Here is a 14,377-nt window from a genome sequence, read left to right as displayed (position 1 = left end):
TCTCTCTCTCAGGTATATCTATTACTTCGGGGGTCTTCTCTCTGGCGCAATCAAGATGAACAGCAGCCCTCTCTTTCTCCACCAAGTTCTCATCCCTTCGCTCCCCAACTTCCAGGGTGAAGGAGGTGTGTTTGTTTGTATCTGTGTTTCTGTGTGTGTGTGTGGTAGCTGTGCCTACATCCAAATCTCCTTTCCCCCAAAACATATATGTGCCCAGATCTGTGTGTGTTGTGTGTGTCTGTGCGTGCAGAGCGTGTGTGTGTGTGTGTGTGTGTGCATTACTGCTTGTCTTGGCACGATGCTCTGTGAGCGGCATGCCTTCTGAATGACAGCAGTACTTGTTAGCGGTTGCGGATTTCTTAGATGGTCATCTGCACCCTCCACCCACACACACTTGTCTGTTTATCTTTAATCTGATGATGGAGTACAGAAGGAGGAGGGGAGGCAGTCAGCACATTCCTCCGTGTTCCTCTTGGTAACACTGCATCTCTTTCTGTCTCTCTCTCTCTCTGTTCTCACCAGGTTACTACCCCTTCCTGAAGATCTACCAGTCCATGCAGCTGGTTTACACCTCAGGCATTTAGTGAGTCTCCATTCCTGTCACATCACCGATTAATAACACAGATAAGCAGTGGCGTAAAACTGTATGTGTCCCCTCGGGCGGGGTATTTTCCTTGCATGAGAGAAGGTTTTCACCGCAGCCGCAGTGTAATGAGAGAGACAAGTGTGGAGAAAAGTACACAAAAGGCATAAAACACACTGGCAAACAATATCAGAGAGGAAAATATTGTCATCTGCTGTCTGGTGTGACATGACTTCAACAACACAGTGGATCAGATGGACTCTTGTGACACATTGTGTTGTTACACCCTTGCAAGTACATGATGTAAATGAGGGAAATTTTCATTAGACACAAACATAGCAGCATTGTGTACTTATGATGCCTTTCCATAGGTTAATGCACAGGCTCATACGCTGGAATACGGCCACTGTAAAGTGTTACCGTCTGTTGTAATGCAGATTTGAAAAGTGTTTTACAAATTGAATTATTAAAATATTCTACTTAAACCTACATATGTGAGCAAACCCCATGAACCCGGGCTCATTTAAGGTATGCAATGAATGCAAAAATCAATAATCTATGGAAAACAAACAAACAGAACTATCTTCCGGTCTGTTTTTCCACGTTGGGTCACACATCTGCCTTGGCTCTGTGTATTTCTTGTCATCTAACTTGTTTGTGTATACTGTGTTGTCTGCAGCGACTTGCAAGGCACTGGAGGTAGGCGACTGTGTGTGACCATCGAACCAGCGCTGCTGCTAAAGGGTGACATCATGGTGAGTTTACCATGTTCGTGCAGTTATGTAAACGGAAATGACAAACACAACAGTCCTTCTGCTTCCCAGGGAGGGGTTGTGATCATGACTCAAAAATTTCATTTATCTTTAACAGAGACACAACAAACAAACCCTTGACAAGTCTCTTTACCATAATATTTGCATTACACACAAAAAAGAGCTACTACCTTCAAAAAACCTATATTCCAAAATGCTACATATCCATTTTGGAAAAAAAATCATTAGTTCCATCACTCAATATCACAAAAATATAGAGTCCAGTCTGTAAAAGTGTTATCATTTTGTCAACAAATGACTTAGATTACCAAGTATCTTTAATAAGGTACCATAATTTGTTTTCAATTTTGTGCAGTCATTTTGTAAGAGGAGGTGACTCAGTTTGGAACAAAACTCTTACACTGTACGTAATTTTAACGACACAAAGCCTTAAATTTACAGTCCCAATCCCTCACCATCCCTACTTCATACTGCATCTCTCCCCCCCTCTCTGCTGCCCCCTGCAGGTGAAATGCTACCACAGACGAGCCCAAAGTGCTGACAGAGACACGGTGTTCAGGTTGCAGTTCCATACCTGCACCATCCACGGATCCCAGCTCTGGTTTGGCAAGGGGGAGCTGGACGAAGCTTGCACTGGTAAGTTAGTTTGGCGGGGGAGAAGGGGAGGGAAGCTGAGGAAAGTTAGGGAGAAAGAAGGGGGAGAAGGCTGGAGGAAAAGGTTGGGGAGGAGAAGGAGGGGCAGATCAAAGTTTGGGGGGGAGAGTATTCAAAAAGTATTTGCAGATTATTCTTATTGTTTGTTTTAGCCTGCATGGATGGGTGGGATTTAGAATAGTTCAGATAGTGTCTAAATGGACTTTAAAATACTTTCCTGTGATTGTCTAAACCTTCTTGCACTCATTGTACTGCCCTTTGTGCTCAACTCCAACCACCACACACCTTAAGTAAGATTAAACAAGCCAGACACTTTTTTGACCCAGGCCTTCCTCACCTCCCCCCTGTTCTGCATTAATACTGCAGGATTTGATAAACTATTCCTCTTGTGCGGGTTTACATCACGTAAAATGTGGGCTTTCTACAATGGCTACATCTGTATCTGGATCCCCATAAACTCACAAGAACAAATAATACTGCTCCCTCAAGGCTAGATTAAATTTTGCCTCATTTTGCGTCCTTGAATAGTCTTAAATTGCGATTTCAGAATTAAATGTGTTAACAGTGGTAGGATAATCACCATGTTGGACTAATTGACGTAATAGCAGCTCTGGAAATGAGCATAGTGGGAATGGATTTGTAGGTATTTGCTACCTAGAATGGCCTCATAATACTGTGGTTGAAAATTAAATCCTTTAATAGGCGTTGCTTAATCCTCATATTGGACAAAGTGACGTAACGACAGCTCTCTGGAGACGAGCGTAGTGAGAGCGGGCGATACTTTACGTAGGGAGCGAGTGTCCCGAATGATCCCTCAGGAGGAGTAAAGGAGGCTTGCTGTGTGCTGGTCTATTGCTTAATTCCATAATGAACACGCTCATTACCTCGTTTCCTCATCGGTTTCACTTTCTCTGAACATGTCAGAATACTTCCAGCCCGAAATGTGTGACTCTAAAGCACAGAGGAGGTGCTGCATGTGGTCGTCAATCCATTGGACTAAATGAAGCGTTAGAAATGTAAACAGACCGTTCAAAGTTCATCCAACTCTGAAAACGTATATGGAGGGTATTAGTATTTGATATATTAGAGCAGTGTTTCTTAAACTATGGGCCAGGGCCCAAAATGGATTGTGGGCTTGATTCTTTTTTTGAGGCACTGGTATGCCTTAATAAGTTTGGGTCTCATGGGGAGATTACATTTACACTTGGAGGTTGAAAAGGTTTAGGGCCCCATGTATTAGAGAATCTTAAAGTGCCTCAAGTTTATTTTCAAGTTAGAAAAGCAGTTAATCACCATGATCTTTGAGAAGAGGAGAGGAAGACTTGTTTATATATGAATATAACCTTTCCTCTAGCCCATGTTTTGGTGAAGATCTCTTTTCTTCTTCTCCTCCTCAGACGAGCGCTTCCCGTCCGACGCCACGGTGGAGTTTGTCTTCTCCTCTGGACCAGAGAAGATCAAAGGTGGGTTCATTCTACTTCATTTTTCCTCTTTGTATCTGTTCCACTTCAAAAGGTCAGTTCATCTTTGGACCAGGGTGTAAATTGATTTTTGTGCTGAACTCAGGATGTATAGACTGTGTAGGCTACAAAGACTTGTTATCCAGAATAGTTCAGATTAAGGAAAGTTCAAGAAAGGTCAAGAAAGGAACGGAATGGAAAGGAATGGAGAGGTAAGGTAAGGTGACGTGTCATGCTCCCTCTCTCAGCACCATCTGTATACTATCTAATGATGCGAGAATGCCATAAAATGAATTTATAGAAAAACTTCATTGGAGTATGTCTTTCCCTAGGCCGTGAGTACCAGAAGAATGACCCAGCTGTCACAGTGGACTACAACACAGCTGACCCAGTGGTTCGCTGGGACTCCTATGAGAACTTCAACCAGCGATACCAGGACAGCCTGGAAGGTAACTCTGCATGTCTCCTCTTATTACGCTTACAAATCTAATGCTAATAATGGGGGATAATTATAATTAGTGGGAGTTGGCTCATCATAACTCTGCTGACACCGCTACCTATGCTGCCCCTGCATGCTTCAGCATGACTCTGTCAATCGTAGCCATTTCCATGACAGATAACATGGACTTAAAGTTTAAATGAAATGACTAACAGGCATAGCAGCTGTCAAATATGCAAAAATTGGCTCTAAATCTGTACATAGCTAATGAGCTTGGAAGGTATTCAATTCCCCACAGCAAATAATTGGTCCAGTGTTGTAAATGCTTTGCCCCTTCATGTTAGTGGAAGTAAATTGTGCTGCATTTTGAATGCCTGTCTCGTCTCTGTCTTTCTATCTCAGACATTGCCCACACCAGAGGTCCTGTAGATGGCAGTCTCTACGCTCAGATAAAGAAGCGCCGTGGTCCCGGCTCTGGCTCTCTCACCTCAACCAATGGCAGCAGCCCAGGGGCGGGCATTGCAGAGGATAGGCCCAATCACCTCATCGCTCCCAGTTCCGACTCCGCCCTCTCAGCCCATTCCAGCCATTCGAACCAATCATCCGTCCATCCCGAAAGGCAGGACGAGCCCATTCGCCCCCCACCCCCGACCAGACAGGAAAGGGAGGAGCTGGAGCGTCTTCTCGGAGGCATAGAGGGAAACAGAGATGGAGAACGAGAGACGGCCATCTTGGATGACGGCGATTCCTTGCAGTCGGAGCAAACCGGGACACTAAGGCTCAATCGGTCGTGTTCCTGTCGGGCCGGTTACCGGTCCCAGCGTTGCGCCGAGCCCGGCTGCGACCGCACCCTCCTGATGCCTAACGGTTACTGCCTCGACCGGGCTCCTGGCACCAACGGGCACCACGGGGCGACCCCCTCTGCCAGCCCCAACTCAGCGGCCCCTCCGTCACACATGGATCTGTGCCAGCACTACAGCCCCCACTCCCACCAGTCCCTCCCACCTCCAGATCTGGTGTGGGACCGCCAAAGTGGCCCGCCACACTACTTACACCGCTCCTGCTCAGAGGCCCCCTCGTCTCGCCACCTGTGCCCCTACCCGTCCCCAGACCTTACCCCTCACCCGCATAACCACCCCCATCCCCACCCTCTCTCTGCCCCGGGTCGGCTGTTCTTTCGAGGGGACGACTACGGCCCCTACCACCACCCTCCTCCGCCCCACAGCCACCACCATCCCCACCCGCACCACCCCAAACGCTCCACCAGCCCTACTTACCATGATATAATGCTGATGGACGGTTTGCCGCCCCCTGGCTGCCCTTGCAGGGACTGCAGCATCAGGAGAGAAGACTCGGCAGCCTACCACGGCCTGAGGCTGGACCGAGGCGACAGCTTCCACTGGGACAGAGAGGCGGAGCTTCAGCAGAGGGAGGCGGGGCTAAGGAGAGCCAGGGAGGCGGAGTTACCTAGAGGGTCCGAGCTTCACTGGGAGAGGGATCCCGGGCTGAGGCGAGGCAGGGAAATGTCCCTGCACTGGGAGAGAGACAGGGAGGCTGAGCTGCAGTGGGAGAGGGAGAGAGAAGCCGAATACTGGCACAGGAGGGCCACCGTAGCCTCCTACGGCCCACAGGGTCACGACCTTCCGGCGTTCACCTTCGACCCCTTGCCGTCGGGTCACCCGGCCTATCCGGAGGCGTCGAGGTCCCACGCTCACTCCCACCTGGATCTGAAGTACAGCAGCAGCAGTAGCGGGTACCAGACGCCCCACCAGGCCTGCCCCTGCTCGCCCTACCAGCCCTCGCCATCTGAGAGCAGGGGCTACGCCTCGGGGTACCAGTCCGAGTCCACCTCCCCTCTGCCTCCTGCCTCCTCCATGCCGGGGTCCTGCAACCACAGCAACGGGCCAGCGGAGCATAATCATAATCACCACCATCACCATCCAGACTCGCAGCAGTCATATGGCTCTGACTCACAGACTGGTGAGTCAGATTCAAACAAGGATGTTCACATAAGAGATATTCAGAAATTTGTTCTCTTTCACAAGGGGAATGAAGAGCAAATCAATTAGTCAACAACGGGGTGCATTGAATAATCTGTGCTAACTAGAGGGATGACTCTTACACACTATACCCAAATTGCCTCTTGCATACATCACCTTAGTTAGTTGCAAAGGGAACTGTCATTTGTGTACAGATTTCATTTTGTGATTTAGATAGGTAGGTATGCTCTTAAAATATAAATCAAACATCAATTTTTACATTGACAGGAAAGGATGTGTGACTCCAATTGATATATTAATAGAGGTGTAAGCCTTTTTTTTAATTTAGTTAATTATTCTCTGCCTTTCTCAGATGGCCTTCGTAGTTCTGGTGAAAGCGTGGGCTGGAGGGATCACATTACCCACGGTTCCTTCAAGAGGGTCCACAGAGATGGCCATGCTGCCTGCTCCACGCCCTCCGACATGTCTGGACCACCCACTCCTGTCCACACCAGCAGCCCTCTACGCACACAGGAAAGGTATTCCACTTTTACTCTCTACTAAGAGTGGACAGCTACTGCTACTGTTGGCAGCGTGAAACCATCCGCTGATAATTTAATTTGAAACCAACACAAATTAAATTCATTTAATATGGTTGTCAGCTTCACTAAGCGGACAAGATCAAGGGCGGGGAAACACTGATATGTCGGCCTTCAGCCAATCTGATGACTATAAAGATTCAGGAAGTAGGTTAGTATAAATATAAGGATTCAGGTAGAAATTTAGTTGCATTTCCATGGGTTGCTCAGGTGCTGGTTAGAGAGGGAATGATAATTCACACAACAGTAAAAGAACTCTAAATTTTAATAATGTTTCACGTTCAGATTACAAGCATGTCTGTGTCCATTTAAATGCCATAGGAGAATGGATGTGATTGGAGGACAAGAGTTTGTTTGAGGAAGTGATTGGTTGAAGGTTTTGGATATATATAGTATAGGACTGCTCATCCTATCATGTGTGGTGCTACATTAGTCACTTGAATACTCAAAGATCTTGTGTCTGTCCACTTAAGTCCCGGTCTAGGAGGGAGAGAGTATGAGATCCGGACGACTGACATCATCAACAGTGATTACGATGCTCCCCAGCCGCAAGACAGACCCTACCATGATAACAACATTATCCAGGACCCCCTGCAAACCCAAACACACAGCACAGATCCCTCATCCCCAGCACAGGCTGCCAAAGACACACACTCACACACAGTATCCACGCCTCCACACACAGAACCCGCCAACCACAGCACTGTGCCCACAGACCCGCCCTCAGCCACCTGCCAACAGAACCACTGTAGCTCAACTACAACTTCAGCTTCATCCACGCAGAACCAGAACACTGCCCCTACTTCTCCTAACCCCATCACACCAACCGCATCTAACCAGGCAAGCGCCCACTGCCAGGCCCCCTCCTCCCCTACCCAAGCATCACCTCCATCGGAGACACACCCCCAGCCTGGCCCCCTAACCCTCCAGACCCCCCATCCTACAGAGACTGCTGCACTGCCTTCTGTTGTCGCACAGACAGCGTCCCAGCCTCAGAGCCAGACCCAAACCCAAGCCCCTGGATCACCAGGACCGAGCCCAGCCCAGGTCCAGGTCAACGGATCGTCCCCACCCAGGGAGCCTACCCCAGAAGCCCCCAAACCCGGCTCCACCATCCCCAACGCCACGTCTGCCCCTGCATCTCCCACCCCGGCCTCGTCTTCTTCCCCCCAGCCCCCGTCCAGCAGTATGGAGGGCTCCCCTGTCTCTGAGACCCCGGTTCCTGGCTTCGCCACCCTGGGTAGGAGGTTGATGTTGAGTGGGTCCGACCCGCACCATCCGAACCACAGCCACCAGCACGGACCCCCGCATCACCATTACCCCGGCATGGAGCTCAGCGCCGTCGGACACTCTCCCGCTCTCGATGCTAACGAGAGGCACTGCTACCCCACGAACGCCCCTCAGCTTCACCCTTCCTCCTACTCCAACTACTCCACCATCTCCATCCCCCTCCCTCACCCGCAGCCTCCACTTCCAGAGAAGCGCCGCCAGTCTGCCCAGCCAGGTTCACCCAACGGTGGGGTAGGGACTCTGAGAGCAGGCGTGGGTCACGTGCCTCCCTCCCCGGCCGGCACCGCCCAGCAGCAGCACCATGTCACGTTCTCTCCCACGGTGGGGGAAATGGCGCCCCCTGCAGGCGAAGTTGAGGGAGGGGTGTCTGTGGAGTCTGAGAACGTTAATAGAGTCAGTGTGAAGTTTGTCCAGGACAGCTCAAGGTTCTGGTACAAGCCTGGCATCTCCAGAGAACAAGGTAACTTTACCTAGAACTCTTGTCTGCCATGTCCAGAAAAAATAAGACACTAAGGAATACAGTATATACAATGAACCATTCCTAACATCTTGTCTCTATTTGCCTGTAGCCATCGCAGCTCTGAAGGAGAGAGAGCCGGGGGCCTTCCTGATCAGGGACAGTAACTCCTTCCAGGGGGCCTACGGCCTCGCCCTAAAGGTGGCAACGCCTCCTCCTAACGTCAGCAACCACAGCAGCAAGGGTGAGAATTATTACAGAAGTTGCACTTCCCTGTTGGTTGATTTTTGTGCCGCGTTTTACCAATGCATCAGTCATGTTGTGACTCATTTGGATAGGTTGGACTTGGTCAGTAGGGTCGGTCAGTTGGTCCCAAAAAATTCAAAAAACTCCACTGTGCATATAGAGCCATGGGATACAGAGATAACCTGCAGATTATCACAAATTCCATGCTTGTTTCACTCATTTGTTTTTTCTGGCTGTGTATAGCAGCAGCAAAGACCAGCTGTTTGGGCTATTTTACATGACATTTTAGTCATTCAGCAGATGCTTTGTCCTTGATAGATAATATTTCCAACTCAGTAACATCAAATGTCTCCTGTGTGCTGCAGTGAGTGACCCCCTGGAACAGCTGGTCAGACACTTTCTGATAGAGACGGGCCCTCGAGGAGTCAAGATTAAAGGATGTCAGAATGAGCCCTACTTTGGTAAGTTGCCCTCCTCTGGCTTTAGGATACTTTCATGTCTGTGTCTCAGGGGAAATATTTTAAGTACCACTGATGGGGGGCAATTTGAGGAGGGATGAAGAGAAATAACAACCCCCTTCGTTATTAAGCACATAGTCCTTGTTGAAAATATAAGGGAAAGCATGATTTACTCACCCATTTGCTGTTCGTCTGTCATCCACAGGGAGTTTATCTGCATTAGTCTACCAGCACTCCATCACCCCCATCTCTTTGCCCTGCGCTCTGAAGATCCCAGAAAAAGGTCGGTACTCCTTGACATTAGCTGTTTTTTTTGGCATTTTTTGCATGACAGCGTGGATACTTTTTTCTAAAATTATCTCTGATAAGTTAATCCATTTCCAACAAATCAGAGAAGGCATGGAAAGCTCATTTAAACAAGAGTCTTATAGTGAAAACCTCAAAGTGGAAGATGTGCTTTGAGATGCAGGATTTTTACAGCACATGCACTTCTGATATAATTAATTTCGGTCTTTTATCTCCATGCTGTTAGACCTGATGGGAGAGGTGCAGGATGTTCAACCAGTGAGTAACATGAGCACAGCTGCTGACCTGCTGAAACAAGGAGCAGGTGAGTTCACCATCTCTGGAGTGAAGTCGACTCCACTTGAGTCAAATGATTTTGCACATACAGCCTCAGGTGTAGCTGTCTGGCAAAGTGTCAGTACCAATTAACAAGTCAAATTCCTTGTACAGCCGTTGTACTTGGTTAGTTACAGTGATTCTGTTCCATTATAAGAGAAAAGGCTATGATACAATAAGGTCCAAACACAGTATACTCTGCACATACCACATATAAATACTACTACTACCATTACTACTACTACTACTATTACTACTACTACTACAATAAGATAAAGAACAGAAATATCAGAGCTTATTGTAAAACAGGGTTAAAGTAGAATAAGACAGCCAAATACAGCAGGAATAAAATAAGTAAAAAACAAATATATAAAAGCCTGTCTGTGAAGTGATTTAAAAGATGACACTGATTTTGCTAGGCCAAGCTCAAGCTAAGGGGCCAGGACAGCCAAGGTGCGATGACCTTTGACCTTTAGCTTCCTTGGTTTAGGGATAACCAGATCTATCCCCCATCTGATTGGTCATCATGCCCATCTCTCTGTCTGTCTCTCTCTCTCCTCAGCCTGTAACGTCCTCTACCTGAACTCTGTGGAAACAGAGTCTCTGACGGGCCCCCAGGCCATCGCCAAGGCAACAGATGCCACCTTGGGTCGTAACCCACGTCCCGCCGCCACCGTAGTCCAGTTCAAGGTGACGTCCCAGGGCATCACGCTGACCGACAGCCAGCGCCGGTAAGAAACACCCCCTAGGGTTTAGGAGGAATTTTGAGAAAGCAAACATCCCAGTGAGCTGACACACTTCTTATAAGATCATTCTAGGGCCAAGAAGATATTTCATTACATCTGCTGTGGTTGGTTGTAGGTGATCAAGGAGGTTAAGCGTGTTATACTGTTGTACTCTTTTTATACTTAAGTCATATGCTGAATGTCTAAAGAGTAAATGTAAATGACATCATGCTTTTTGTTGTTCCACTGGTCTCAGCAAAGATAATCTGTTAATGAAGATGCTGTACTTTCATCTCTCTTTATTATCTGCTGTATCATTTTCAGTATGTTTCCTTGTCATGTCCCTCCACCATGGTACATGGTACACAGGACATTATGTTGTCTTGGTGCTGTCTGTGTCTGTGCTATCTGTCTGTGTATAGACACTTCAAGAACAACACATGATAGAAACTTCATACTTCTTCCTATAGAGTCGATGATCTGAGTAGATTTTGGAGCTCCTTGCTGCATAAATTTACATATTAATAAGGAAAAACAGATTTTCTTGAAACTGCTATAACTCCTTAATGCTTTAAGACACGGAGTTCATATTAATACCACCCATGTGTTATGTGAAGACAAGTATGTTGACAAGTATGTTGACAGAAATATTTGTTTGTGCATTAATTCGCATAATCAATATCCTCATTAGCATAACTGGTTATGTTTAATACATCATGGAGATGGTGATTAGGCATTTATTTTACTATCTTCAAAACTCACCATTTGTCTTATTCTTATCTATATCTTCTTCTCTGCTGCAGTGACTCAATTCCCCTGCAGGGATCAAAGTCAATCTAATCTAAATAGTAAATTGTCCACAGTGCTTCTCCCACAATCCGATTGTGGGAGAAGTGCTGTCAAGGAAACTTTATTGCTTTGCCATTGTTGTCTCAGACTAAACCGCTGTATAGACCTTTAACTCCCCCTGGCTAGTGTATAATTAGTAATGATGATGGACCGAGTTACAGATACACAACAGATTTAGCACTTAAAAGGCCTGTTGTGTTTTGCTGTCTCTGTACTCTCGTCTATCTTTCTGCCTGTAGGGTTTTCTTCAGGAGACACTACCCGGTGAACAGCGTCACGTTCAGCAGCATCGACCCCAAGGACAGGAGGTGGGTGATGGAAACACAAATCTTAGATGTGATTCTTTTAGCTGATAATCACAACTAACCTTGTGAACCAGCAGAAATCATAGAGACATCACCACGAGCATTCATTCATCACACCCATGATCATTCACTGCATTCGTTGCTGTGAGCCCTCGCATGGATCCGTGTCTCTGTTTTTGTTGTGAGCACGTTTGTTGGCGTGTGTGTGAATGTGTGTGTGCACGAGGAAAATCTCATCATTAGGCCGTGTTTTGCGATGTGTGTGGGCATGCTGGCTGTGGCCGAGGCTGCAGCTGCATCTGGATGCCAGCTTGTTTGGCAGCTCCGCCTGTATGTGTGTGTGTCTGAGTCTGGTCTCTGTCTCTCTCTCTTGGCTTTTAGGTGGACTAACTCAGACAGCAGAACTGTTAAGTAAGTCCTCTGTGTGTGTGTGTGTGTGTGTGTGTGTGTGTGTTTGGTGAGAGTGAGTGTGTGTGTAAATATCTGTTTTTGTCACTGTGTATGGTGGATTTGCCTGTGGCTGAGAAGTCAGTGATATTAGATTCTGTGCATGGCATCCGATTGCGTGTGAGCCTTGGCAAAATCATTCCAGCAAACATAATTTAATAATAGCAATCAAATTCCACATTACCCCATGTTTCATAATACTAATTCTGTCACTGTAGTTAACCCAATGTTAGCAGGCTATAATCAGAGAAGGTATTGCCTTTAGTGCAAAGTACCCTCCCTAACATATCTTCTCTCTTCCCTTTCCTCTCCTGCTCAATAACCTCCATCCTCCTCACTACTTTCTCTTCTTTTTTTCCCCACTACATCCTCATTCTTTGTTTCCATGCTTTTTCTTCCTCCTCCTCCTCCTCCTCTCAGGGTGTTTGGTTTCGTCGCCAAGAAGCCGGGCAGCTTGGCGGAGAATGTGTGCCACCTGTTTGCCGAGTTGGATCCCGAACAGCCCGCCTCTGCCATCGTCAACTTTATCAACAAGGTCATGCTGTCGCAGCGCCGATAGAGACGAGAGAGAGAGAGAGAGAGAGAGAGAGAGAGAGAGAGAGAAACCCCAGAGACAGAACAGACAAGCAATGGCATGAAGCATGAGAAGGCATTTACTGTACATCAAAGGCCCAATTTGTTGCACCGTTGCTTGTCTGTTCTGAGTTTAGATCATAGCACCAAGGCTATCTTTGTCCATTGGTTTATAATGTGACAAAGGCTTCCTTATATTTAGGAGTGAAGACTGGGGGAAACCATGCCCATGAAGGCAACTCTAAATCTATGTTCACGGTCCTTTGCAATGGAAATGCATTCATTTTTTTGATTGATTGGATCCATCAAAGGACTCTTTTTCGCTCTTCAAATCTAGTAAAGCACTGCTTGATCAAAGGACAGGACCTGCATACATACAGATAAAAGACGAGCAAAGCAAAGCCATGATGTGTATAGTGTTACAACTCCTCCAAGGACGAGGAGGCTTCAGCGTTTCTCTTTCACTAAATTCAACCATCCGTAAAGGCTCTCTAGAAAAAAAAACATCTTAAAGGCCCTTTTCCAAGCCATTATTGTAAATAAAGAGCTGTTCTTGTGACCAAATTGACGTACCTGGTTGGATAAAAACGGTTAAATATAGCTTATAACATCTTTGTCCCATAGGAGCTTTCCTTGCACTGTTTGGGGCTGATAAAACCCCACGAGGTTCAACATTTCAGACATAGCTGCCTTTATAAAATAACAGGTGTTTATATTTGTATTGTTACAAAATCCATTATTTTCCGCCCTACAAAATAAGTGACCAAAGTCCTGACGATGTAATTTAGTTACTATATCAGTAGATGTTCAGGTATGCAGAAGTATGTACAGCTGAGTGATAACTGTTGATAACCTTTGACTTTGCCTTCAAAGCTGCCACAGCATCCTTATCAATGTAACAGTGTCTGCATCACATTTACGCTCATCACCGACAATCGTATTTTTTCACTCAGACAAAACTTATCGGCGGGGCGAGAGACATAACCGTCTAATGAAAGTAAACATGAATGTAAGGTTTTTAACTTTAATGACGAGTGTGTGCGAGGGAGTGGTGTGTGTGTGTGTGTGTGTGTGTGTGTTTAGGTTCTGGTGTGCGGAGGGCTGTTCAGTAAATGCGTAAGGCCGAACCGGGTTCTTGATAATGGGGTTTAGTTACGTCCACATGCGAGTTTTAATGAAATGTACCCTAAATGGAAAAAACAAAAGATAGGCTAAATGGGGAAGGACGTACAGTGTTGTTCCACACCATTGCCGTGAAATGTTTGTTGTTCATTAATTCACTGTTTCATATCTTGTGACCGATGCTTATTCCAGTAAACCTACTTGTCTATCAATAAACTGAAGTACCTACACAATGAGGTAAACTCTATTGACTACAATATACTGTGATAAATCATAATGACATTTATTCAAACGACTTGAGGAAAAATTATTAAATGCCACAACAGTTTAAAATTCTCATATATTGCTTTATATCAAGTTAATCGTGTACAAAGTGAAGAAAGACAGATAAACACACAAGACACAAGACAGTGGCCTAAGGACATACGTACTTAACCAAAGACGAAGCACTCCTGTATTAATAAGCTTTTTATCCAGCTATATTTTTGTATGCATTTTTTGCTTCATGTATTTTTACTATGCCTTTACTTAGTGTGTCGCCTTGTTCCGTAAAACCTAGAAAACACTACTTGTATTGCAGCGATAATATATATTGTGGTCTGTTTTCTTGTTGATCTCTATATTATGTAGTAATATATTTTCTCACATGCAGCTATAGGACAGTGTAAGAGACATGGAAAAGGACATTTGTTTGTTTGAAAAGGAAATTATGCTATTTTGTATGCACAAATGAAGAATATAATTAAACTGAAACAATGTGGTACCAAAAGTGTTTTTGGCTTAATGGTCATTTTGGG

At 46.0% G+C, this 14,377-nt stretch overlaps 1 protein-coding gene across 4 annotated transcripts in view; it reads left to right on the top strand.

Moving 5' to 3' along the window:
- tns2a (tensin 2a) overlaps window positions 1-14,349 on the top strand; it is a 52,980-nt gene extending 38,631 nt beyond the window's left edge. For 3 of the 4 annotated variants that reach the window (XM_078288494.1, XM_071927605.2, XM_078288495.1), the window contains 17 exons: window positions 13-125; window positions 523-583; window positions 1,263-1,338; window positions 1,863-1,992; window positions 3,408-3,473; window positions 3,803-3,919; window positions 4,312-5,889; window positions 6,262-6,427; window positions 6,961-8,237; window positions 8,347-8,478; window positions 8,846-8,941; window positions 9,144-9,221; window positions 9,471-9,548; window positions 10,122-10,290; window positions 11,373-11,441; window positions 11,820-11,849; window positions 12,306-14,349. In XM_078288494.1, the coding sequence (XP_078144620.1) occupies window positions 13-125; window positions 523-583; window positions 1,263-1,338; window positions 1,863-1,992; window positions 3,408-3,473; window positions 3,803-3,919; window positions 4,312-5,889; window positions 6,262-6,427; window positions 6,961-8,237; window positions 8,347-8,478; window positions 8,846-8,941; window positions 9,144-9,221; window positions 9,471-9,548; window positions 10,122-10,290; window positions 11,373-11,441; window positions 11,820-11,849; window positions 12,306-12,444 (4,375 nt within the window). In that variant the 3' untranslated portion in view covers window positions 12,445-14,349. The remainder of the gene's footprint in view (window positions 1-12; window positions 126-522; window positions 584-1,262; window positions 1,339-1,862; window positions 1,993-3,407; window positions 3,474-3,802; window positions 3,920-4,311; window positions 5,890-6,261; window positions 6,428-6,960; window positions 8,238-8,346; window positions 8,479-8,845; window positions 8,942-9,143; window positions 9,222-9,470; window positions 9,549-10,121; window positions 10,291-11,372; window positions 11,442-11,819; window positions 11,850-12,305) is intronic. The other variant, XM_078288493.1, reaches the window with a different exon arrangement.
- Window positions 14,350-14,377: the final 28 nt, after the last annotated feature.

The sequence above is a fragment of the Centroberyx gerrardi genome, chromosome 14 (assembly GCF_048128805.1).
Source record: "Centroberyx gerrardi isolate f3 chromosome 14, fCenGer3.hap1.cur.20231027, whole genome shotgun sequence".
In the NCBI taxonomy this organism is placed as follows: Eukaryota; Metazoa; Chordata; class Actinopteri; order Beryciformes; family Berycidae; genus Centroberyx; species Centroberyx gerrardi.
This window is presented reverse-complemented; position numbering and strand designations above follow the sequence as displayed.